This window comes from Pseudochaenichthys georgianus, chromosome 4, assembly GCF_902827115.2.
Source record: "Pseudochaenichthys georgianus chromosome 4, fPseGeo1.2, whole genome shotgun sequence".
NCBI lineage: Eukaryota > Metazoa > Chordata > Actinopteri > Perciformes > Channichthyidae > Pseudochaenichthys > Pseudochaenichthys georgianus.
The window spans coordinates 22,298,339-22,325,651 of NC_047506.1; the positions used below are offsets into that span (position 1 = coordinate 22,298,339).

General features: G+C 40.2%; 1 protein-coding gene across 1 annotated transcript in view; it reads right to left on the minus strand.

Annotated features, from left to right (window-relative positions):
- Positions 1-27,313, minus strand: part of ror1 (receptor tyrosine kinase-like orphan receptor 1) — a 127,019-nt gene that overhangs the window by 26,772 nt on the left and 72,934 nt on the right. The window contains exons 2-4 of the mRNA XM_034080324.1: positions 20,438-20,497; positions 10,275-10,565; positions 9,982-10,015 (exon numbers count right to left, since the gene is read on the minus strand). Of these exons, the coding sequence (XP_033936215.1) occupies positions 9,982-10,015; positions 10,275-10,565; positions 20,438-20,497 (385 nt within the window). The remainder of the gene's footprint in view (positions 1-9,981; positions 10,016-10,274; positions 10,566-20,437; positions 20,498-27,313) is intronic.

Here is a 27,313-nt window from a genome sequence, read left to right on the forward strand (position 1 = left end):
TACACTGTGCCTTCCTCTGTTTCTCTTACACACTCAACACCACTGCTAAGGGCAAATAAAGAACACTTTCTGTGGATACTTGTCTGCATGTATATGTGTTTTTTTTCTTAAAGGAGTGTGTGTGTGTTATGTGTGTTCATGGGAGGTTTGGGGCAAAGTTCAGGGAAACCCCACAACCTTCTTATAGGCCCCATAACCCTCAGGGAGAAACTGTGATTCACAAAAAAAAACCCACACACAACTTTCTTACCAGACCTGACCTTGACCAGACCTGCCAGCAGGATCACCAAGAGACATACATGGGGGATTCTGGGAACCAGGAAACAGGAAGTAGGGCCTGTCCAGGCTGAGTGTGAAAGCCTTGTTCATAATGAGTTGTGCATGAAACTCGCGTGTGCGGTAAGATGTGTAAAAACAGACTTACACCTAATGATGTAAATTGCTTTAATGGTTTAAGTTGGCTATACATCATGACAGTCCCAACGTGTGTGTGTTGACATGCCCGTATGTGGAGCCCCCTGACCTGGGCAGCATTTAGTAGAGAGGTATTCAGGCTTGTGGGAGGGGGCTGTGGTGGGAGCTCTGGTTTCAAACAGTACCCTCCCCCTGGGACCAAGCTATGTCAAAGGGCCTGTCCCCAATGAGCCATATTAGGGCCCTGATCCCCAATCAATCAGCACTGCCCTAAAAAGAATCCACAACAAGACAGCAATTAAGACCCACCGAGGGCTTAACTAAACATGTGTGAGAGATAGGGTTTGTAAAGAGTGACTGTGTGTGCAGTTCTTTGACTCTGTGTTTTATGTAGAACTGCCAGTGTGCATATGTGCCGTCTGAGACAGAAAAAGCCCCTGTCTACTGCAGGCTCGCAAAGGAATAGAGGACAGAGGTGAAGAAAAAGTCTCAATAGCCATTTGTGTCTTTACTTGTGTATCAATTAATGTAAAACATTGACCTAATATCCCTTTTTACCTCTTGCCAATACTAGTTCAATCCATTTTCCATGTTTGGCAGGACTACTAAGCAATTTGGGAATATTGCAATAGCTCTTGGTTGAGAAAGTGCAGAGCCTTTTGTTGGCAGGTCAGAACATTGTCTGAAAGATCTCTGGACATATTGTTTTTAAACGGATCCGAAAATTGAAATAAGTGAAGCAAAAAATCCTGCGTAGGTCTGATGTGGAGGTGCTGAAGGGGATCAGTATGTGGCAAAGGAGTGCATCCAACAATTGAGTGGGCCTGTCATCCTCTCAGTCGGAATAGAGGCAATGCTTGGAGCAAATTATCATCAATCCTGGCCAGCTTCTAAGAACCACAGCGGTGTTGACACTGGCACTGAGGGGAGGAGAAGTGAAACCAAAATCTAAAGCTTCTCAATACAGCTTAAGTTAAGCGCCTATTGTGACCAAAAACAACACATACTGTAGGCTGAGGCCAGCAGTGGTGGAGCGGTGTTTAGCTTTTTAGCTAAACTTTTGTGCCTCATTTCAGATTGTACTACTGGTCAGGGGCGTATTAATGTAAATATGAAGCTACAGTTGGCACCCAGTTAGCTTGGCTTAAATTACAAATGACTGGAAAACTGTAAAAGGGCTCTGTCCAAAAGTAACATCTACACACATCTTAAGGCGAGACACCCCAGGTGAATAGGGTAATTTTTTTAACTTAAAGGTATCAGCTAGAAATTTCTCCAGTTAATTACTTACAATAAGGCAATTGTCTTTTGTATTACAAGTTTTCTGAAATAGCATGTTTAAATATACAAATTATCCATTATCTCATTAAATATGCACATATTTTAACACATTTTGGATAAAGCCAGATTAAAAATTATTGTTTCATTTTGTAGTCATATTAGTATCTAAGGCTTTTACAGAAGGGATATTGGATATCTCTTTTTATCACTCCATAAATCAGAAAATACTGTCAACAGCCCTAAAATATCAATTTTCGCCATGTTTTTAGGTATACAATGTTGTATAATTCAGGCTATGAATGATATATGAACAAACCCTTCTGTAAAAGCCTTCATAATATTGATAGGAATATAACTGGAAGGTTTGGTGTATCTACATGTTACTGAAGTTGAAATTTCGAACTCAGAGTAGGAGAAAAAACTCATTTTGAGAAAACGACCTTAAAAGATTGCAGTGAGGCGCTAGCTAAACCCTCCTGTTCTTTGGATGATAGCTTGCGCCTCGACGCACTCCGTGAAGGTATTTCATGTTCGGGGTCATTTGTTTTTTGTATAACCTTGCTTCGTGCAAGTGACAATTGTTGTCGTGTTCTCTGTGAACGTTTTTTTCGACGTTCTTTTGCCATTTTGAGATTTCAATTTATAGCGGAAAGCTAACCAGGAAGTGTTTTAGCACACCACGTGACGCGTCAGAAATTGACACCAGCCAATGAGATTTCGTTTCTTGGTTTAAGACCCCTTTGTGCTTTCATGATTGGTTGCTGATGCAAAGGAAATGACCATATTTGGATCCGATGAGATTGTGCAGGAGAGACACAGCTTTCCAGCGATACCTCTGTTGACATGGTGCACACAGCAGTCGCGGTACTTTATGTTACGTTAGAATGCTAACTTTTGGTGAATTTAGGAGAAATCTACAGACGCAAATAGACAAACTATAGTAAAATAAACACTTAAATGTGTATTTTGTACGTTTTCCTTCCAAAAGCCTGAAAGAAAATATGTTATAGAATCAAAATAGCACAAAATCTCAAAATTGACCAGTAATTGAAAAACGATGTTTTTGCCTGCCGTGTCTCGCCCAGAAGCTTCATCTCAAATGTATGTAGGGTTATATGCGCCAGACTACCTATTGGCCAGGCACAGTCACTTCTCAAAGTCGTATTGTTGAGGTTCTCATCCAGCTTCGGACAAAAAAACTGGATAGAATATATTTCCTTTATTATCAAACATTGAATTACATCTATAGAGAGGAATCCTGGAACAATTGGAGAAAATCTAATAATTGAATTCTTGTGAATTGTCTAGGGTATGTGCAATTTTGTGTGGACACTTCCAAAAGCATGTGGTTTAAAGGTGCAGTTATGTTAAAAGGGCTGTAGTTGGAGGGGTACAATCAAAATACCTTGTATGTACAGGAAGACTGCAGAAAAAATGTGAAGGCACCACGAAAAGACTGCATGGGAGCTGGACTGATTATGAATTAAAAACAATAATACATGCACACAATATCAACAAAAACTGATGTTAAATGTTGACAGAGAAAAAGAGCAGACATGGAGTTGTGCCTAAATTCGAATTTCCATCTAAAAGCTAATGCACTGTCAATCTCATTAATTATAAGACATTTACCTAGTGGCAATTTGCATCCATGCCTTAGACTTACATTGGTGTTGAGCTTGAGAGATAGATAAAGCTGAGAGCAACATTTCTGCCATAAAGTCTGTAAATAATTAATCTAGTTAAGAGCTTAATTGCAGCATAAGTAGATGCTTCGACATGTTGTGCCTTCCTTAATGAGGATTTTGGGTACTTTGCTGATGTTTTCCTGATAACACCCCTTGACGGCATCCTTTTATCCTCCTACACTGAACACACCTACAGTAAAAAGCGCGGATGTGTAATTACCTGACGTCTTAATAAATCAGATGCTAATTACACAGACATGATAAGTACAAGCCTTTCACAACAGCTGCTGTAGAGCGAAGAGGAGAAGAGATAAGATGTTTCAGGGTATCAATAAATCTATTTTGATTACTGTACACACATATTTTAGCACCTAATACCTTCAAACAAGCATGAGCAAGCTTCAAGATTAAGCTGACATCTTCAAACCATCACACATTTTTGGAAACTACTACTGCTTAAACTAATTTGTCAATCAACCCATGCACTGCTGTAGGTGAGACACACGCTACAGTCCTGTCGATACACTGTTAAATTACTGCTTAGTTTTTAACTCTTTGATGCTTCTCATGTATAATTGGATTGCCGGTGGGCTGCTGGCAGCGGGGGCACCGTGAGGCCCGTCCTGCCAGCTCTGAGGTCAATTTAATCCAAGTGTGTTCACAGCTGGCCAATTACAGAGGGTTTATTGCCACACACAAGATCAGGAAAAGTCATACTGTATGTGTGTTTACACAGTATCACAGTTAAACAAACTGATTAGAGTAATCACATCAAGTCTTGTAATTATACCTAACATTTAAGATCTTTACTGACAAATTAATAGAAAACGTACAAAAGTGAAAAGAAAGGTCTTATGGATGTAGCTACTTAACCATAACAAACCAGCACTTTCATGCATGTGTGATTGTTGAATTAACTGTCATAGTTTTAAATCAATGTTTGGGAGTCAAATATTGTTCAAATAAGGTATTATTCAAGGTGGAATAATGAACAGAAGAACAGCAGAGCACAGCTTCTACCAAATACTGTCAATCACCATTTCTAACAGGTATGCAGGCAGAAGAAAAGTCAATCACCGAAAATCAGTCTTTTGTTAAACCTTTCCTCCTTATTCTCCAATACAGAGAGGCTCGGCGGAGGGAAAAGAATAAAGAAGAAAAAAACAGCAGCTATTTTTGGATTTGCTTTTCTGCCAGTGCTGAGAGAAAAGTGGTGGGGAAAGTTTTGAGTAATTTAAACAGCCTCGACAGCCAGGGTGTAGTGGTAGTAATCTTTTCAAATGGGGAGAAAACCCCTCTATTGTAAACACAGACAGAAACTGTGTGTTGCATATAGACTGTTTTTCGAAGTATATAAAAAAGCTGTATCTTGGAAATCATACACGAATTGTTGTGTTTCTGGCAACCAAATGAACACAAGTCCTATATTTACTCACTTTGAGCACTGCCCACTCCTGAGGGTAGCTGCTAATTGCTTCTATGTTTACCAGCTAGTTGCTAACTTTATCCATCTGGAGCTGGGCAGTGGCTCTATCAGAGCTTTTATTCTGTAAACAGCTGATTGGTGCGGCCAAAAATGGCTTTATAAGAGCAGTAATACTGAACCAGAACAGTGCAGTTGTGAGCCTTAAAACCAAAGCAATGAGCGGACGGACGCTAAAGCTCCTTTGAGGTGAGGGGAAACACAGAGTCACCATGCAATGTGTTTGTATCCATTGTTATAATACAAATATTGATTAGAGCTGCAGATGATGCACAATTTCAACTCAAAAAGTATTTTCACAAACCCACAAGCCATCTGTCATGCTTGACAACCCCCCCCAACCTGTCCCCGAGTGCTACAAGAAAGTTATCATGACTTATATGAATTAAATAAAACAAGTCTCAGCTCAAAAAACCTAAATAAATTATTAATGTATTTCCTTTGCAACTCTGTCATTGCTTTAGTGTAATTAATATACATTATTAAAATAGCTCTAGCATACAAAAAGAAAAACAATAAACCTGAAAGAACAAATAAAAGTAATTTAAAGTTCAGCTCCTGCCTTCATAACGCATCTGATGAATTAATCCCATTGATTAATTATATTGAAAAATTGCGTCATGGACAGTTTTGGCCTGAGGTTTGCATCATGCGCGCAGGCCTCGTCAGGAGTTATTTCCTGCTTCTAATCTGAGCTAAACCTTCTGCTGAGATAATCACACCTGAACGCCTCCAATCCCGCAGAACCAGGGGTTCAAAGAACAACATGGAACCCAGGAGAGTTAATGGTACCATCCTCCTCCTACACTGCTAACACTGTTTTTCTTTCACTCCCTTCACTCTCCCGCCATCTCCATCTTTTTTTCACAAATGAAGGAAGTGTGGCACGCACAGAAAGCGACGCATAAAGTTGGGGGTCTAATTTTGGCAGGCGAGACTTTTTCCCCTCACCCTGTGTTTATTCTGGCTCTATTAAAACATCTCTAAGGAGGGGAGGAGAGGAAGGGAAGGGGGAATATGGAGGGAGGAGAAAAAGCACAAAATAGAGGCGATGCACTGATCTTTTTCTTATTTACCTAGAATTGTGGCATTCTGATGAACTTTGTATAAGAAAATAAACTGGTTTATAAATATGACACTTGGATTTGAGTCACAAAAGGAGAACTTGAGACTTTGGTGAGAATTTAAAGGAACAGCTTATATAAAAGGAACAGCTAACGCCCCATAAAACCACAAAGTGCCACTTTTACAATTATTTTTTTGTATGGATTCAACAAATGAGGTATAACGTGTTAAACTGCGATCTTAAGAGGTGTTTGTATAAATATTTAGCTACCTTTAGACTGAGCCAGGAAACATTTTTTCTTTGTTTTTATCATGAGCTAAGCTAACCTGCTGCTGGTCTCAGCTACGTATATATATTATTAGCAAATCACACACACACACACACACACACACACACACACACACACACACACACACACACACACACACACACACACACACACACACACACACACACACACACACACACACACACACACACACACACACACACACACACACACACACACACACACACACACACACACACACACACACACACACACACACACACACACACACACACACACACACACACACACACACACACACACACACACACACAGAGTGTATACTTAAGCCCAGCGTAGAGGATGGACCGAAGCAAAGACAACCCAGGGGACATGAAGTTCATGTTATGTTCAGCTTCAACAAGGTGGGTGGCAAAACATCTTCCCTCAAGTTTGTAAGTCATATTTGTGGCTAATTTGCCCCAAGAAAATGGAAGCCACTGAGCTCTCTGTTGAACACAGACAAAATGGGAGAGAGTGCAAGTTACAAAAGTATATTTCACTTGAACTGACAAGCTTTTGGACCAGATGTCTTTCCAAAAACTTCAGACCAGACGAGAAAGACTAGAAGTCGTGACGTTTGAACAGCTGCGGCATGAGGTAAGCGCTTGCAGGTCATCACATGTCATCATTCTGTGACCTTGTCTTATTGACGGACTGCCACCTTACTTTACAGCTAATAAGTTTGCCGTGGCACTAATGATGAGCAGCAGCAATAATCAGCCCACCACCACCGCAGCTCGGCAGCTGTCAAAGGAGGCCCCTGTCCGTTTAAATGAAGTCTGTAATGACTGTAATGAGACTCACGGTTGCATGCTAGTCTTCAGCTCAACACTTCCCTTCACAAGGTTGCAGGGGAAAAAAACACAAGGTGAACCTAATGTATTCCAATTTGCAAAGTATAATGTAGCTTATCGTGTGGGAAAGCCAACCCGGTATCACGCCGAGACGTGAACATGTGACGCTTTACCATTGCTGGGAGACGTGAAGATGTCACGGTTGGTTTCGTCTTTTCAAAGCGTGACAGCTACACGGTATTGTTAACAGTGGAGAAATAACCGCAAACCCCGACCTAATGATTTATTTTTGTAATAGCCACACTCTATTACGCCGATTTTCTTGTTGCCCCAGCTGGTCGACACCTCTTTTAGCAGAAACAAAGGCTACATTAATGTATTAAATCGATGTTAATCCATGCGTGGAGATGTGACGGACGTGACGTTGTGAACAGACGTCGATGATTGGATGGTTATCCGCAATGCATGCTGGGATTTGGTGTTTATGTGATGTGAAATCTGAAAACGTTTTTTAAAAATACAATAATACTTTATTCCGAGTGTACTTGCTTTTCTCTTTGAAGGTCATCATATAACGGCATTGTAATACACGGTTCGGCTACACCGATACACGTGATACCGGGTTGTGGAAAGCTGTACCTCAACGAGTTGGAATCTTTGAGATGTTTAGATTATAGGAGTCCTAAAAACGTAATTCCCTCAGATGGAAAATCAGACAAAGTATTTGCCTTGCATCATCATCATGTGGATTTTCATGGAACTAATTCCAATTAAGGAAAATAACTGAAAAGTCTTAGAAGACATTTATACATTTGTATAGCCTGGAAATTAACTTAAAATGCATCATGATCCTTTGGCAAGAACAAAACCCTTAGTGGTTTCAAAAAAGTACTTACTTACTTAAGCATATACAGGCTTCAAAATATCCAGATGGATTTGCTTCTCTTTATCAGATTCCTGCAAAATCATTTTTCTGTTGTGAGAAATTGGATTAAAGAACCCTCATGATCATCCTCAAAAACGCTTGTAATTTAGCCAAAAACTCATCCTCCCATTTTCTTATCAATATTTGTTTCCATTTTAGTTTATTGCTGGTGTTGTCACAGTGTCCAAAAATCTAAAACATGTAAACATAGGAATGGTAGAAACAGATGTTTAAAACGGAGCATGAGTTCGTGCTCAAATGTGTGTGTATGTGTGTAGTCGTCTCACTGTGAGAGTGGATTTAGTAAGTGTCTGATATCCATTATGTGCCAGCAGTTTTGATGGAACATGGCAGCAAGCCTTTCCCTAATGTAATTTGGGAAAATCATCCAGCTCAACTCCTTTGATCCTGTGAAAATCAAAGGAGCAGGGAAAGTTCGAAGTGTGTTCAACAGACTCAAAATATTTTTTTATTTGGGCAGGAGTTGCACTTTTGCCAAGAACATGATAATAATAAAGTGGAAAGCACTTATGGATAATTATTTAAAACATTTTGTAACGTTTGGTTTCATTTGCTACCCTCCTTACCCTATTTAATTTGATGTGCATGTAAAGAGATTAGGACTCTGGTTGGTTTTACTGTACATTCAAACAGCTTGCAGCTAATTAGGCGACTATAAAAAGTTATATAGAAAAGAAACCACAAAGAAAGACAGATGTGCGTCATTTTTCTATACTGCTCATTTCAGGCCGCAATACTTTAGAGGGAGACTCTGACTTAAATGTATCAACTTAGCTCAGTAGACCAAAGACTTTCACTCTTAATTATAATAACTTCATTATTGCCCTGGAGGCAGATGAGTGTCACATTATTGCCCTAAAGAGAAATGAATTAAAAATGTTTACATTTTAAATCATGGAGGAGGGGCAGAATGGAAAAACACCCAAAGAAATAATAAAAATAAATACATACTTTTCTTACATGTGTGTGTTGGCACTAGGTGTTTACTCTATGCTTATGGGATTCATTTATATTTAAAACAGCAAATGTATGCCCACATTTCTATTTTTCAAGTCCCCCAAAAATGCCCTGTTTTTTTTCTCAAACAGAGTTGGCAAAAGTTACCTCCAAACTATTTGTTTTCATCTACTACACTGACCTGTGTCAGTGTGTTTCGGATGTCAACATCTGCTTTGTTCTGCTCCCGCCCAACAGTCCTCATGGTCCACATACCGACTGTGGCCCACGGCTAAGTGTGTGCAGTCCACATTCAAATGTGAACCATGTGAGCTGAGATGGTTGGGCGGAAACAGCAGCATACAACATCAGGCATTTGGGATCTAAAAGGCGCATATTAAATATTCATTTAGCCACACTGAGAACTGCACCAATAACATTGAAAATTACAGACCAAGCAGTGTTATAATATCAGTGAGTCCTCAATAAAAAAGTCCTTCTGAGTACTGGCTCTATATATCAAAGGAGGCCATGCATTGCCATGAGAAGTACAAGATAGAAACACAATGCAGCATTTTCCTCGTCTCAGACAGTATCAGCAGACAGTATGTTAGCAAACAGTGGGAATGTTGGTGTATGTTCCTTAATGAATTCACTGAACTGCAACTTTGTCTTTAGTTTATCTATAAAGTCATGACCTTCAAATTCTCTGTAATTAAATTTGTTTCCATTATGGACATTATCGGAAAACACGCCCACACATGATTATCAGAACAGATAGAAAATCAAATTTAGTTTAGGTCTTCTTCTGCCTTTATGTGGTCCAGGACCACCTATAACAACATTTGCAAACTTCAAGCTCAGATTTTGACACCCATCAAGAATAAAACTTAGTTGCAAGCCATGAATAAGTATGCAAATTGTAAAATCTATGCATTTGCAATGTGCATTTATAAGATTATAGTACTCTAAGAACAGCATGAATAGAGTGCCAGAGAGAAGATAGAGAACTAAAAGACGGATAGGAAAAATATAAACTTACGTTGGCCTTCCTGGCAGGAGAGTAGGGAGTGGATCTGGAAAAGGAGACAAGGGGATTTTTTTTTTTACAAGAGGATAAACAATATTGCTCCCAGATCTTTGTCTGCACAAGCTGCCAGCTACAAGTAAGAATAGGTTGAGAGGAGTGTTACTGAAAGGAGCCAGATCTCTAAAAGGAAAAGATGAGTAGGAAAACATTTCTTGTTTGTCACAGTAAGGGTGTCCAACCTGATTGTGAGATCTGCCTGCCAACAAGCTTGTAAATGCTTGGCAGAAACTGCTCTCTGCTCTTACCAAATTTGACAAAGAGCACGCCTGTCGTGGACACGGTCCCCTGTGTGTTGGTGGCCATGCACTGGAAGTAGCCCGTGTCAGTAGTGTCCAGGTTGCGAATGCGGAGGCGTGATCCGTACGGCGTGGATCGATGCGAGATCCGTCGAGGCTCCTGCACCACCGGGGCATCGTTCTTCAGCCAGCGCACGACGGGCGGTGGGTTGCCGGACACACGGCAGAAAAGCTCGGCTGTGTGGCCCAGAGAGGTGGTGATGTTGTTCATGGGAGCTTCAAGGCGGATGAAGAAGGACCCTGGAAGACAGAGGAGAAAGGTGTTGAAAGAGAAGAATAAGAAAAATGATATATAAGAGTCAAAAAAGGATAGGGAGACATTGTACAAGGCACTGTAGAAGGCCAAGAACTAACTAGAGAATGCAATTCCTGAAGAAATTGCTAGTGGGAATGCTTTATGCTGAAAAGCTGACGCTGAACTGCTATGCTGAAATGTAATGTGTAAGAAGAAAGTGAAGAATTTAATTTCAAATGATACATGAACACCGGGGGCTTGAATGTGTGATAAGAGAAGAAAAGAAAGTAAAAAGGCTTGGAAAAGCAGCAGAATATTTTAACTGCACATTTTTTAACTAACTTGATGGCGAGTGATCTGTCACCATGGCAACGATATTTGATGAAACCCCATAACGCTTGGCGTAGAGCTGTTGAGGCATGGACCGGTGATATACAAGTGGTGAAACCCGCCGTTGCTGCGTCTGTAAAGCCGGTGTGTCCTTGGGCAAGACACTTCACCTGAACTTGCTCCTGTGGGTATTGTCCACAGTATCTGACCATTGCATGTATGATATATGTGTAATGTGTGTATATGTAAAAGCGCTTTGAGTCATTGAAAAAGCGCTATAATAAATGTAAGAAATTATTAATTATTAAGTGAAAATTGGGGGACGATTGGACCGTGTCCATTGGAGTTACAGCGACATCGTGTTTTATGGCGAGGGATGCGTTGCCATAGTAACACCACATTACGTAACATAGATTTGATGTAGAGCTGTTCAGGGCTTTAGTGTTAACCATCATGTGATGTTTGGTGGCGTTCTGAGCCTGTCAGTTTGAGTTATGTCATATCTCCAACACACAGGTGTTTATGTTTGAGCTAACGACGTTATGAAACACCTGTGCTTGAGCCCAGAGACCAAAGGTTTCCATGGTGATGTGCAGTAATCGTTGAGAGGGGAGCCTTTCCATTGATCTGAATGAGAGATAAACCTCATTTTGTTGAACCGTAACAGATAACAGTAACCGTAACAGAAATTTCAACGCGTGAAACATCTCAAGGACCCCGAGCGTCTGAAGTGTGCTTTTTGTGTACTTTCGGGTCAATAATGTGGCCTTTTTGGCAGATTAATTTAAGGTGTGCGGCTGCTGCTGTGAGGAATAATCACGCTGAATTTACAATGGGTCTTAATGGAGACATGTTGAAAGTGTTTGTCACTTCATGCCGTCAAGAGGCATTTTGTTGAATTTTTTTGCTTATTTTTTTTGAATTTGTCAAGCTAAGAGATGTTTTCCTACATTTTCCATGAAAAATGATGTCCAAGGAGTGTAGGGTTTGGGAATTATGGCAGGTTTTAAAAATATATATGAAGGCGAATTTCAAGCTCTCCTCCACTCTACCTGTGACATCACGCACTCTAGCCTTAACGAGCTGCGCAATACACACTAATGTTAAAATCTGAAGAAGGCCTCTTTACCAAGGTCTGAACAATGTTTAATATTTCTAAAAGTATGAATCTGATTTAAAAGTTGTGTAATGAGATAATGTCAGAAAGATGTGTAACATCTTAAAGTTGGAATGAGGTTTCTGAGTGAAAGTATGAAGGAACAGTTAGCAGTTGAAGTCGCATGAAGATTTTTCAAGTTTGAAGAGTTTCTCCATTGACTTCCATGTTAAAAATGTGATGAATTATGGAATATATCTCTGGAATTATGAAAGTTATGAATGAGAAAAGTAAGATTCCTGATCGAGCTGAACGTTTTGATGTTTCTGCGATGTGGAATGTGGGAGCAGAAGAGGGACAAAATAACCCGGCGGAATAATAATAATAAAGAATTCGTCCGTAGTCCAACAAGTAGTTGGAATGCTGTATCAGCATTCCCACTACATTACATCAACCAAGCAACACTTACTGCAATCAATTAGTCAGATATTTAAAAATACAACATACTGGCAAAACAACTCCGCACCTATTTAAAGCCTGATTGTGCATGTTATGATGCAGTTGGACACCTGATTTCACTTTTCATTATGGCTTATCCTGCAAAAGTGTTCTTCCCGGCTTTTGAGAAGATAAGTACAAATAACCTTGAGGAGTGAACATGAGGCTGTCAGAACTCAGTGTTTTGAGTAAAGATGGTGTTGGACAAGACAAATCAAAACAGCCTTGTATGTTTATCTACAAAACCAGATTCTTCCTGAAGGTGGTCAGGAAAAAACAATCTTGGAGGGCCACCGAAGAGTTTAATGTTCTGGAAAAACATTGGTGTTGATGTCTTAAATAAACTTCTGGAAAGTTCCCTCAACCCCAAAACCCATCTTAGGTATGCAGAAATGCTCTTGGTTACACACTAAACCAAAACAAAGGAGGAAAACACATTCTGGGGAATCTCAAATACTAGTCTGACAAAATTCAATCTGTGTGAATGGAGAGGCTGAGAAGAGGCACACACATGTATAGAGTGGCGAAGTCACACCCATCTACTTCCGCCCCATGGGAACTTATTTCTGAAAAATTATGTATTGAAGTCAATGGGGAGAGAAAGATTATCTTTTGATCCCGTTTGAATTGTGCCACGAATTACACATATGTTTGTCAATCTTAAAAAATAATTTCCATGTCAAAAAAGTCACAGTTTGTGTATGTACAGTTCTCAACATGGCCAGACTTGTAGTGATTTTCACCTCTTTTAATGCTTTTCGCTTCATTCTGAAAGAAAGAGGCGAAATGTGCTGACGTGACATCCATCTTGGTGTTGGTGACGTATGGAAGACCAGAGTTGTAGTTCATTAAGTGCTTCACACAAAAAAACGTGTTACTTCACAGTTTTACGGCACATTTTTATTTTTTTGACTTGCAAAATTATCTTTTAAATTGACAAACATCATATGTGTAATTCGTTGCACAATTCAAACGGGATCAAAAGATAATCTTTCTCTCTCCATTGACTTCAATACATACTTTTTCCGAAATAAGGTCGCATGGAGGTCCCCCGGAAGGGGAGGGACTTCGCCACTCTATAGGCAAGGATACCCATGCTTATCAATGTTTAATAACCCGTGAACATTCATTAGTCAGGGTATTTATGCCATATATATATATATATATATATATATATATATAAAATAGCCAACACCACTTGTTTTCCACAAATGAAAATATATAACATCCGGATTTATTTATTTTTTCAAGAAATCTGTTTCGTCTCGAAGTTGGAGGTCGAGATTAGTTGGAAGACTAACAACTTAGTCTACAAAAAACATTTCAGAAGCCAGGTCGCCAACAAGAGTTTTCACTACAAGGTTAACAGTCTTTTGTGAATTTGCTCCATGTCTTGCTCTCGATTTTAAAAAGGTCCCATGTCTTGGCCATTTCTACTGATCATAATTCCATTGTTGAGGTCTACTAGAATAGATTTACATTGTTCAATGTTCCAAAATCACATTGGTTTCTCAGCATCTCTGTATAGTATGTGTATTCACTCTCTGTCCTACACGCCTTGTTGGAGCTCCTGCCCCCCCCCCCCCCCCCTCTATGAGCCCACTGTGTGCTCTGGTTAGTCAACCACTGTTACATCAGTAACATCAGTGTTTATGTGTTACAATGGCGTTTGTTAGCAACCAGAAAATGACACCAGTAATGACAAACAGATGAGAATGCTGTGTGGGGTCTGGGTGCCGTGTTGGCGGCTCGCTGCTCCGCTCGCTGCTCCGCTCGCTGCTCCGCTCGCTGCTCCGCTCTTTGAGGCTCGAGGAGAGGACAGTGTGAGCTGGATTACTGGTGTTGTTTCCTGGTTGCTGCGTGGGGTCTGAGTGAGTGTGTGTGCGGAGCTCCGCGGATTGGTCCATTTTGAACAATTGGTCCATTTGGATGTAGTGACGTCAATATGCCCCAGAAGAAAAAAATGATAAAAGAAAAATATACAACGAGGCGTTCTGGGGCAGCATAGACATGTATTTTCTGTGTTAGAGTTTTACTCGCAACAGGGTGTACTTTGAGGGTTTGTGACTTTGCAGACCGTTTACATGCAGAAAAAGCTACATAACACACAAGGGGACGGGTAATAACCAGAAAAAGCATATGATGGGACCTTTAATATACCGGTTTATTTTTTGTTGATTATTAAGGTGTACATGATGTAAACCTATACAAACTGTAAATGGAGAAGCAGTCATAGTGTTGCACTCTTTTGAAGAAATAGAGTCTGCTAGTATCTGATTGTCAGTTTAGGAGAAAAAAAAAAAAAAAACTTGAAACAGCCCCCTAATATCAAGTGGAATAGAAATTGGGTGGAGAGCATTACAGACCGAGTTCACCCTCTGACAATCTGGTACTCTTTGTCACCATAGCAACCCTTGTGGTTATTATTTACATCCGACGGCTGCGGCTATCAAATTGTCATGAGGTGTGAAAAACAAGTGCCTACAATGTGTATGTGAAAAAGAGAAGTGGGCAGATTTGTCTTGGCATACAGCCTCTCTGTGTGTGTGTGTGTGTGTGTGTGTGTGTGTGTGTGTGTGTGTGTGTGTGTGTGTGTGTGTGTGTGTGTGTGTGTGTGTGTGTGTGTGTGTGTGTGTGTGTGTGTGTGTGTGTGTGTGTGTGTGCGTTTTCTTCCCTAAAGCCCCAGGCTTAACAGAGCAATGTGGTACTAACAAGTGTGTGACAATATGAGGAAACTCCCACCATGGACTGTATTACCAGCACTCTCCTCTCTTCTCACCCACTTTTTATCTGTCCTCCTTTCTTACACAACGGTCTCCCTTATATGTACAGCCCTTTCTTTCCACAATACAGCACAGCAGTCAGAAAAGATTCTTCAGCATAGTGTTGATAATGTATCGTTGTTTTATCCAATTGAGCACATTGCGAAAGATGAGATATTTAATTATAGAGGTTTTTTTAATATCAAAAGAAAACTGCACTTTAAAATGTGTTTTATTTAGAAATACAATCATATTTAAAGTCAAGTTATTTTACAAAAAATGGTTTTACTTTACTGAAAGCAACAGAAAGGCAGAACTGAGTGCCTTTTTAAAATGTATTTGTATTATTATAAATAATATCATATTTAAGGAATAAATAATAATAACACTTTGACCTCAGAGACATATCGATAAGTAACTCTGCAAAGTGCGAATATCTGACAGCCAGCCAGCACACACACACACACACACACACACACACACACACACACACACACACACACACACACACACACACACACACACACACACACACACACACACACACACACACACACACACACACACACACACACACACACACACACACACACACACACACACACACACACACACACACACACACACACACACACACACACACACACACACACACACACACACACACACACACACACACACACACACACACACACACACACACACCTAAAAAAGACGTAATACACTCACACAGGCACCTGTGTACTCTGTTCGTTAACAAGCCTTTAAATCGATTATCATGGCAACATCTGATAATAAACTGCAGTGGATAGTGTAATAGGTTGTAACTAATTGATAGGTCAAACTCTGACATGATTATACATTAAGAAGCATGTTCTAACAGAAGGGGGATGCAAAAACAGGAATAAAATGTTCAATATGTATGAGTTTCAATCTAATCTGTCGTCTAATCGCATTACCATTTGTAACTTTTAAATGTCATGAGGCAAATGGACTGTTTGAGTACTGTAGTGGGAAACATGACTGTTCTGTCAACGTCCTTCTGTATCAAGATGCATTAGGTCAGTTTCATTAAGTAACAATATTTTTTCATTAAACTTTATTCTGCTGTGTTGTTTACACTGCAATTTGTCACATTAGCCAACTCCTCACAAAAGTAAACTGTGACATTTCCAATAGCTGTAAATGTTCCATGACTTTGCTTGTGAAACAGTTTCTCATTAGTGTTTATTGACTAGTCCAGAATGTAAACATTTCCAGGAATCCAGGGGCCTGTACTACGAAGCTGGTTCAACCTAACCTGGATATGTTTGAGTTAGCCGGTTGGCCTAATCCAAAACATACGCGCTCTCGCTAAACTGTACTACGAAGCGGGTTATAAAGTGGATCGCTCAAGCCAGCCGTGTCCTATCTAGTTAGGTGCGCGTTCACATGAAAGGGGTGGTATTTGGAGCATTCGACCAATCACAAACATGGAGAAGCGTACTGACAGCGCAGCGTCATACTTCCTGAATGAAAAGTCAACTATAATATTAGACATATGAAGAAGTTAAACTTTAAACATCCATGACTTAAACACTTTATCCAGGATAAAAGCCACATAGCTGCACCTGCAAGGTGAATACAGCTGGTAAAAGAAAAAGTGTTTGAATGCATACATTAACAGGTTTATGATATCACTGCCCCGTCTAAAAGACGAGTGGATCTGACTTTAATTACATTTGTCTCGAGTGTTTCGTCAACTTAATGTGTTGCTTAAAATAATACTTCTGCATACAGTATGTGTCACTGTGAGTGTTGCACGGCCAGATACGGCTCAGCTGACTCAGATAAGAAAATATATGATACATTATGAAGTGATATGCCGCGGACTGTACTTAATGTTACTCTGATCCGGTTACTTATGTTGTGGCCGATATTTAAGTAAGCTTTCTTAACGCTAATGTTATAATAGTCAGATTGCTCTGAAGATGGAGGTGATATTCTATTAATGTTCACGTTCACACAGTCGGTGATTTTTGCCGGCCGTCTTTCCTGCAACGGCAGCTTTTCTGTATTTCCTTTCTCCTGTAATATGACTTGATCGCTTTAAACTCCGCACACTGAGCTCTGATTGGTCAGCAGGCGGTGCTTTCACTGAGTTGAGCTCTTAGCCTGCAACCTAACCTGGTCCCGACCAGGTTAGCCGCTAAGCATAAGTTACCATGGAGATCTAGCCTGCTAAAAAGAGAACCAGCTTCGTAGGACCGGAAAGCTGGAGTTTTCCCTGAATTTAGCCGGCTAAGCGAAAATCCTGCTTCGTAGTATACCCCCAGGTGTCAGGCTTGATAATGCATTTTGAGTCCTCTGATGTGTGTTATCAGTGTTATTGGTAGGGCAAATGACCTTCAACTGTAATGAAGCATTCATAGTAACAGCAAAGATTTGCTAGCTAGGAGGTGATTATCATAGTTATATATATTATGTTCTCCTGATGTGTGAGTGGATTCAGCTTTCTGTCATGCCAATAAATCCATTTATTTTCCTGCTATGATTTTAAATTGTCTCTGTATTATTTAACAAGTAATTTATATTTGTGTATATATACATATACTGTATATCCCAACACTTAGAGGTACATGATTTTAGATCTTTTCAGGGTGAATAAAATGTTGCAACCCTCCCAATAGTGTCCGGTCTTAACCCCTGTTAATAACACACTTACCCACACACAATATGAAACCGATTCATATTTTGTAAATACACATACTGGTAGAACCAGAGGTCATTGCTTTTGGCGATACATTTGTCTTAATGAGGGCACATGACTGTGTGTGTGTGTGTGTGTGTGTGTGTGTGTGTGTGTGTGTGTGTGTGTGTGTGTGTGTGTGTGTGTGTGTGTGTGTGTGTGTGTGTGTGTGTGTGTGTGTGTGTGTGTGTGTGTGTGTGTGTGTGTGTGTATGCCTACTTCTTTGTATGGGTGTGTTTTCGTTTTAATTTGACTTCCCAACTATCAACAGTCATGTGGGGTCTGCAGGAAATCTGTGCTCACACTGTTCTAGTGGACCAAGTTTAGTGGACCGTATCACCTTCATTGATTTTCTGTTCCTCAATGACTTAATGTGCCTGTTGAGTGCAGCTATATTATTTAAAATAAAAATAAAATACTTCATATATTAAATGAGAACAGACCCACTGAGTCACAACTGAGTCACTGGAAAAGAAAATGGTCTTTGGAGCTGTTTGCCTGCACACTTCATTAGCTGTTATAATAACTGACCATTAAGCAGCGGGGAACAGAATCAATGAAAGCGGAGACAAGAGGCGGCGACAAGAGGAGATGATGGGAAGAGAGGTGAAAAGGAGAAAGATGTCCTGCCAGTGTCTGTACAACAAAGCCGCTCTGTATGTAATTGTCTCGTGGTGAGTGTTGTGGTATTTGGCACCAGGAGTACTGTGAAACTCAAACCGTTGCTGCGGACTGTCCCTTTAATGTGGCAGGCGACTAAATGGTGGCCTGTCATCAGCCTGCATTTACTTGCAGTGGTTTTGTACAATCAAACACTGACACACAAACGTAAACACACACCCCCACAACTGCAACGGACACAAACTATACATGTTCCAAACTAGGAAAGTTACACAATACCTTTTCATCTCATTGCAGACGTTGGATTTCTATATGTGGATGTAGTGTATTACTGAAGGCAGAGCCGTGCGAGGCATTCTGTTCTCAGCAAGACACAGACACCTGAGTGGCTGCACAATAAACACACTGTAGATACACTGAGGAGCTGGGACTGTAACATTGCCAGCTAAGGTTAAAGGTACATTTCATTAAAATGTAGGACACTCTCCAACAGAGAAGAAGAGGATGAGGAAAGGAAGAAAAACAGACGAAATAAAACAAAGAAGGGAAGAATGAACGAAAGCCTGAGGGAAAATGAGTTTACTAAACTATCATCACCCCTGATTTCAGCCGAATAATGAGCCTCTTTCAGCATGATAACTTCCTGCTACTGATGCATGCCGATAGAGCCATGCTACCTGAATGCTGTCTACTCGGTCAATCAAAACCATTCCCTGCCTGCAGACAAAACAAGTGGTGCAATCACAATCCATCCATCCGATAAGAAACAGATGTTAGACACAGGGCTGATCTCACATACACAGATGCACTACTATGCGCGAACACACACGTGTAGCCTTTGTAGGTTTTTATATTTCATGTTGTATTGGAAAAATAAAGCTGTCTATGATTTGTTTGGAACTACTCCTCATTGTATTTATGACTTTTTAAACATCCCTGATTGGTCTCCATAATCATTTGTCAACGGCTCAATCATGTGCAGAAACTACCGTCTTTTTTTTGCCTGTGTTTAACAATGTCTGTTATTGTGTACACATAATCTGCTGTGGGGACGGATGTTGTGGGAGATTTGGCTTTGCAAGAGTTGAGCTAAACAGACCAGGCAAAATTAGAGAGCTAAAATAAAGGTCAAGTTCAATAGAGTCTCAGGTTGAGATACTTCCAAGTCAGGATAACTTCGTGGGAGATTAGGCGGATGTTGGCGCTTCAAGCCCCGGGGAAACTGAGGAGAGAGGGTGAGATTTGACTGATAACTCGGTGCAAGAAGAAGTTTAGTTTATCCAGAAAAACTTTAGGATCTGAATCCTGCATTGCTGACAGGAGAACAGCAGCTTTTAAAGCTTCCTCTGTCAGGATGTGCTGATCTAAACCTGGGCAGCTCCAAGAGTCATATCTATCCAAAATAAATAATTTGACCATACTGGAGCAGAGTGTAAAAAGATTTAGTGAGCACCAGCACATATTAAGCGCCACTTTTAGATGTTGCTTAAAGTAGGTCAGTGGAAATTAGGGAAAGGCAGTGCACCTGTGGCTTTATTCCCACATGTTGAGTGGATCAATGTGAAATTCCTTCCATCAATTATCCTCAACAGTGGCTCACGCTGGAACAAGGGTCGTTCTCTGGGTTGCAAAAGGTGACCATTCTGAAAGGATGTGTATTTCTTCAGACAGCGCATGTGGGATAACAGTTTGACGCACGTGTTAATTGCCATGTGAGCAGACTGTATCATCATGTTTAGCGGATGTTTTAGTATTCCAGTTTTTCTCTAAAGATGTTTGTGAAGAACGTGTTGAAATGGACACCTGCTTTGTGTGTTTGCGTTTGTTTATGTGTGACTTTACCATCAGAGATGTTCCATGAAGAGGTAGCTATCACACTGGGGTCCTGGGGAAACTCAGACCCTGTGAAAAGAAAAAAGACTATTAGTATGTTTCCGGTTGTTTGGCTCTATCAATTCCTGTTCATGAACCATGCATTAAGAAAAAATGTCATAAAAAGATAAACATCTATGGGGTGGCTACTGCTGCTGTAGGTGTATTATTTATTAAATAAACAATCCCAACGTTGCTGGCCCTTAATATAAAAGACTGTAAACAGACAGTTCTTAAAAAGTTTTTCCCATCTAAAATATGGTGATCGCATTGTACATTGCTGGTGCAGATGAAAGGTTTGAATGTATAACAGGCAGCCCAACAGAGAGCCATGTGGACTTAATGCTGCATTATTAGCAGCTGACGACAGAGCAGCCCTCTGCTTTTCATTAACGGAGAGAGGAGACTGACAATGGGCTGTGTGCACTGCCACAGGTCACAAGGTGAGTCCTGACAAATGAAAAGGCCTGCGAGACTTAAACATACGGGACTGACATGGATGGGACCAGACACAGTTTTATCTTTCCAGATTCTTTGGACTCCAGATGGATACGTTTGTATACAGTGTAACTTGGTGCCAGTTTAACATGAGCAAATTCCTCAAACTTGTCCAAAAACGCCAGAATTTGCATTGATAAAAGTGTACAAATGTATCAGTGAACCTTCCATGAACATACCTTACCCACATGAAGTTCAGCAACACATCATAAATATTTGTATAAGACCATTTATCCACAAATGTATAAGCTGAAAACACTATTGTAACATGTGTGGTATGCAGGGTGACAGTTGGGGAGAAAGTGTGTAGTGAATCGGGACCAGGCGTCTGACATGTAATTGGGTGATAATGTGTTGTTTCACACATGCTGTGTCAGAATGGTAATGACTGTGTGATGGTGCTTGTAAAAGGATCTTAATGAGCAGCTCTTTGGGCCTCGGCACCTGTTAGCGAGGGAGTCTGGAGGATCGCAACAGGCTCACAACAACAGGGGGGCAACTTTATGAGGGTCAAGATTCAAGGCTTTCATTGTCATTTGTACATAGCTACAGTGTAGTTATGACAATTACATGCTTAGGTCACAGGCTCCTCCAACAGTGCAACACAATAAAATAGATAATAGTGCAGGTATGCAGATATCTACAATAAAAAGTGCTCCTTATGTTATCTCATCATTAAACTGAAAATCAATATCTAACAATCTCTTATTCTTATGAAAGAAATGTAGTTTACAAAGTTGTTTCTCAAGGAATGAAAATCATTCTCTTGTTTGTTCCTGGAGGCGCCTAAGATGACAGTGTGTGTATTATATCGAGACTTGGCCCCAAGGTGAGTCTAAATTCTCTCCGTGTTCTGGGTTGCTGGCTTAAGGAAACACAGAGCTCTGTGGTTTACAAAGGACAGAGGAGAGGGGACGTTGCAGTTCACTAGCTTCACTAACAAAAAGCTAGCCAAGTGAAGCCAGGTCAGAGTTCAATAGAGGGGCTGGACATGGGAATAAGGGAGGGGGAAGGGGGAGATGAAAAACTATGTCGTTTCTAATAACAGAATTTTGTCACAGATTTGTTTTAGTCCATCATTTTTTACAGGAAAATGTTTGTCACATATGATTTTTAACTTTGGCAAGGAGTTTATTTTCATGGGTGGCTTATTTTTGTGTCTGTTTGTCCGCATGTTTCAGACAAACTACCTGCCCAATTGTGATGAAACTTGTTGGAAGGATGTAGTATGGGCTGAGGAAGAACCTGTTAAATGTTTGGAGCTGATCTGTATTTTTGCTTATTGAAACACCTTGGCAGCAGTCTACGCTCTTCAAGTGCCCTTATGTTTATTTATATAAAACCTTTCCAGATAAGCTAGTTCTCTAACTGGACAAGAGGTAATCAACTCATTTATTCATTTTCTCTCTTTTCCACCATTTAGGTCACATCTGTTAGTTCTCTTTTATTGAAGCATTCATTTGTAATATCTGGGATGAACTGCAGAGTAATTTTAAGATTAGGTTTCTAATGTTTCTCAGTAACAGAGGGGAGCAATTGTGTAAGCCAATTTGTAATGAGGGCCTAAAAATAGGCACCTTCACAGTGCCTGTGTCAGTTCAAATCAATGCTTCTTGCAGTTGTGGCTCTGGCCCCCTGATTGGATCATGATCCTAATCTTATTATCTCCCAAATGTCAAATGGAGCTGTGCTTTAAATAAAGTATACTGTTCTGTCAATATGAAGCAATGAAAGGGATCAAAGGTTTGGATCACAGTACAACGAAGGAAGAACTTACTTTGAATGTTATTAGGTCTGAGCTGTAATACTCTGATACTTTCACAAAGTGTCAGACAAAGAGTCCTTAACTTGGTCAAAACCGTAACAGTAATATTGTTTTTTTTAATAAACAGCCAAAACCAGCTATTTTGTAGGAGGGTATGAAAACCCCGTATATATATTTGATCAAAACATGCATTGGTTGAAGTCTGGTTCGTGCCTTCTCTCCAGCCAAGAGCTAAGCTAACTTTTAGCAGCTTGTCTACCATTTCAAATCACTTGCATTTTTACAGCCATAAGTCATCTTCCTAGAACATTAGTGCACCGATACCATCTCTGCCTATAGATTTGTATTCAAATGGGGATTATCTCTACCGTTAAAAACCGAAATGTAATAGTACTTTCCAAAGAATAGCAATATAACTTGGATCAAAGAGCCTTCCACATGTTTTCATAGCATGCCAGTAGCTATATGTTACATGGATACTATGGATGTTTGACATCCTGTAATATAGTATCCCTTTCCCCTCTTGGCTGGTATTCCTTTTTAAACACAACTGAACGTTGTATTACATTCTCTTTTATTTGTAGCTGTGTGCCACTAAATTGTCATGCTAGTGGCAACATATAAAGTAAATGGTTAACATGAAGGTGCCTTTAAGATCTCCAGACTATCAAACTCTACACAAAAAGTTCCATGAGATCAGCCTCTGATCGTCATCCAGCTGTATTTGGCTTTGGATAAAAATCACGCAGAGACATGAGCCCCACCTCCATTAAGCTCTGAGAATTTGGTGAGACTTTAGTGTGACAGCAGCATATTGGAATTAGTGCTGAATTTCAAACTCATGGGAACGAGTGAGAATGCTGAAGTTAAATTAAGGAGAAAAAGGGAGCCTCAGAAGGTAAAGCTGAACCAAATCAGAAATGTTCAATTTGAGGAGTTATGCATTGCAAATATGCCGTTATATGGTCTGGGGGCTGTGTTTGGAGCCATGGGGATTGGTGTGGTGAGTGAGACTGATGTATGAGCTCTCCCGCTCTGTTATTAGAGCCTTTCCCAAGGACCTCTCCATCCCTATTAGCTGGAAAACTGACCGAACTCAGGGGATATTTGGAAGACCAGCAAACCCACCACTTTGAGAATATAGCTACGCCGTGCTCCTGTTTTAAAGAGGTGAAATAAAAAGATATGCGTAGATGAGGAAAATCTAGGAATCATAATCGTTCCGCCTCCATTGAGAACGTTTTTATTGTGTTCTAACTTTCTTTGTCTTTTTATTTTTTAGATGTAGGTGCTACTACTGAAAAAATATCTCCTGCTTTACCAAAAGGAAGTTGTTGAAGAATATATGTAAACAGCTCTTCCTCTTCACACCCAACTATGGAATTACAAGCAATGAAAAGAGTAATGTCCTGCTGGTCATCCAGAACTAGACTCAACACCATAAAGGGCTGAACCTGCCTTAATGAATTATTGGCCCAATTAGGTTCAGGATTAAAAAAACAAGTGGAAAGCTTCAGACTTGGCAAAAGAACAGGGATTTAAGAAAATAAAGATTATTTGATGTAAAAAAGTGATGGAGGAAGCAAGTATGGGAGGACTTTGAGATAAATAGAGTGAAGAAGACTTGGAAAATGTGAGAGTACAGAAAAAAAAACAGCAAGAGAGGAAAAAAGTGACTTCACAATGAACGCAGAGTGAAGGAGCTCTTTTTAATAAGTAGGTTTCCGTCCCAGCAGCCAGAGTGCAGGCTTGAGTTGGCTCAGAGTTGATTTATTGTGTCAGATTAAAAAAACTTTAACAGTGATCAAACACAAGCATCGCAGTCAATGGACTGATGGCCAGCCACAGGGAGGGAGGAGACAGACAAATAAGTAGGTCATTCTAGTGTCCGAATTCCAGTTTATTACTATTTGGGTTGGACTTTTTGTAGTTTGAGCCATATCCTAAAGCTCTGGCAATATTGTACTTGGCAATTTAAATGCTGAGATCTGGGAACCAGGCACAGGCGTTACAACTAAATCTGCTGGTTCAAGAAATGCAACTTATAGGATTTGACATGCTCTTCACAATGTGTAAATGCAAAATACAATTGCGTGATTCATAATATTTTTTATTGCACAGGAGAAATGTGTTCGTACTCAACTGCACCTGGTAAAGTGAAAGAAACAGGACCAGGAAGTCAGTCTGTAATAAAGGTGGATGAACCACATACAGTTGGGAATACAATGTTGTATTTTTCAACTCTTTTAAATGTGTCTGACTTCAAGTTAGGGATATCAACTTGTGTGCAAATGTATTAATACAACATTTGAATCCATTACATATAATGCTAAACTACCAAATTGTTTTTTATAAACCTATATTAGAATATCCTTTAAGAGAGAGGAGCAAACGAGAATGTTGACATTTTGGTGATTAAATAGAGTGCGCCGTCTGTGTGTGTGTCTGTGCAGGCAGGTGTGTGAAGCAGGTGCTCTCAGGCTCAACTGGAGCGTATAGAGGAAGAAAAGCAGGCCCAATTCAGGGACTGAATCTTCACCTGAGACCTAACCACACACACACACACACACACACACACACACACACACACACACACACACACACACACACACACACACACACACACACACACACACACACACACACACACACACACACACACACACACACACACACACACACACACACACACACACACACACACACACACACACACACACACACACACACACACACACAGTTCTGCTCTGTAACCTTATAAGACCACAGAAGGGGGTGAGAGAGGCGGGAGGGCTGAGCGAGGGAGAGAGCTGTGAGCAGGATAGATGACAGGAGGCTGCGTGACAAGGCCCTTTTTGGATAAAAACAATGGACAACAAGAAAATGGCCTAAGTTTCAAAATACATTTTCTGTTATTATAAAAAGAAAAGTTAAAAAAAGTTAAACTATTGCTTCCCCTCCACAAACGACAATGTGTTAATGTATACTTCATGTTTTGGAAAGCTGCATAGCCTTCGGAATTAAAGTTTGGCATTCTTAGTTGATGTTGGAGGGAACTTTGGCTCTTTGTGTCAAACGGCCTTGTTTTAAAAATCTATATTTGTTAGATAAAATGGATTTATAATGCTGACTTAGAGATTCTGTGAAGAGACACTGACATTCTGAGGAAACAAGAATGCATTGGTAACAACAATGTCATCCTGGCTTCAGATATCAGAATGTAAATGGATTCTATGAGTACTCTCGAGACATGCTGTTATACAATTACCATGCAGTACAAATGGTAATTTTTCTTATTCTAAAAGTATTTGCATGCTCAGTTCCCTGAACAACCTTCAAATTGCATGTGTGGATTTGATGGGAAACTGAAACTGTGGGATTCGATTAGCCCAATTGTATTAATGTATGCTGATGCTGGTCCCCATAGCAGCCATTTCAGTGTAATGAGATAATCTTTGGAGTCTTGACCTTACTGTATAAAAAGAGGTGTTTAGAGCTCTAGGATAATCACAGCCTCGTGAAACTTTACAACCACAAACTATAGACCGAGGTCATTTAGAGGACGTAAGGCTCTCCAAGGTTTATGGACAGTCAGGGGGTTTCTGAGCAGTTTCCTCAACAGAGGTGCTGGTATTCCAATTGCGGGAAAAATAATTAGAAGACATAATTCAACATTGGAACAGCCATTATAAACGTATTCAGTTTTACCAGTTTTCAGAGAACCACTTCCATAAGACATTGACTGATGCCCTGCTATCTCCCTCTAACCATACATGTTAGGGGTGGATATGATAGGTTAGAATTGTTGTACACACTACACACATAAACCTATCAAACATTAAATATGAACTCCCAACCACTTCAGAGGGTTTTTAAACTGCTGCAGAGCTACTTCAGAGGAAACGTGAGTACACAGGAATAAAGCTGACCATCATGTGAAGTTCCTTCAAACAGCAGCTTGGCACTTCAGTAAAAATTATCTCACAGCGTCAGGCTTCCATGGACAACTGTCACTACCCAGCATTCCTCTGTCCATGGTGGTAGAGCATGGCTGAGTGGGAGAAGGGTGACTTCCTTTAGAAAGACAGTGAATCCTTACAACCTCCTGCGATGGTGACAATGCTCTGACTTCTCATGCAAAATGAAAATGTCCATAAAGGCATCAATGGGGATGTTCTTGCTGTAGTTCTAAATCTAAACCAGTAGTTTAACTTCATCTCCCAGTATACACCACTGCTCTATCTAACCACAGAACACAAATTGAGGGGGGAGGGGGTTCAACCATGTGCACTGAAACCCTATAGTAGCTTCTCTACCTCACAAGGCCGAATTGGGTAGAGTTGGTCATACTAAAATGTGACCTTTACCAGGATCTCTATTAACAGACACTAAGGCTCAGCAAAAGTCAATATTATCCTCAATTAACTTCTCGTGGATTTACAGTAAAACCAAATCACCATAAATGATGTAAAGTTTGTTTAATAGAGAGGACAACAGTGAGACAAAATTAATTTAATTATTTTTAATAAAGCTCGTTTTTGTTTTCTAGACTAACTTACCTTTTTCTGTAGTGTGCTTTTGGG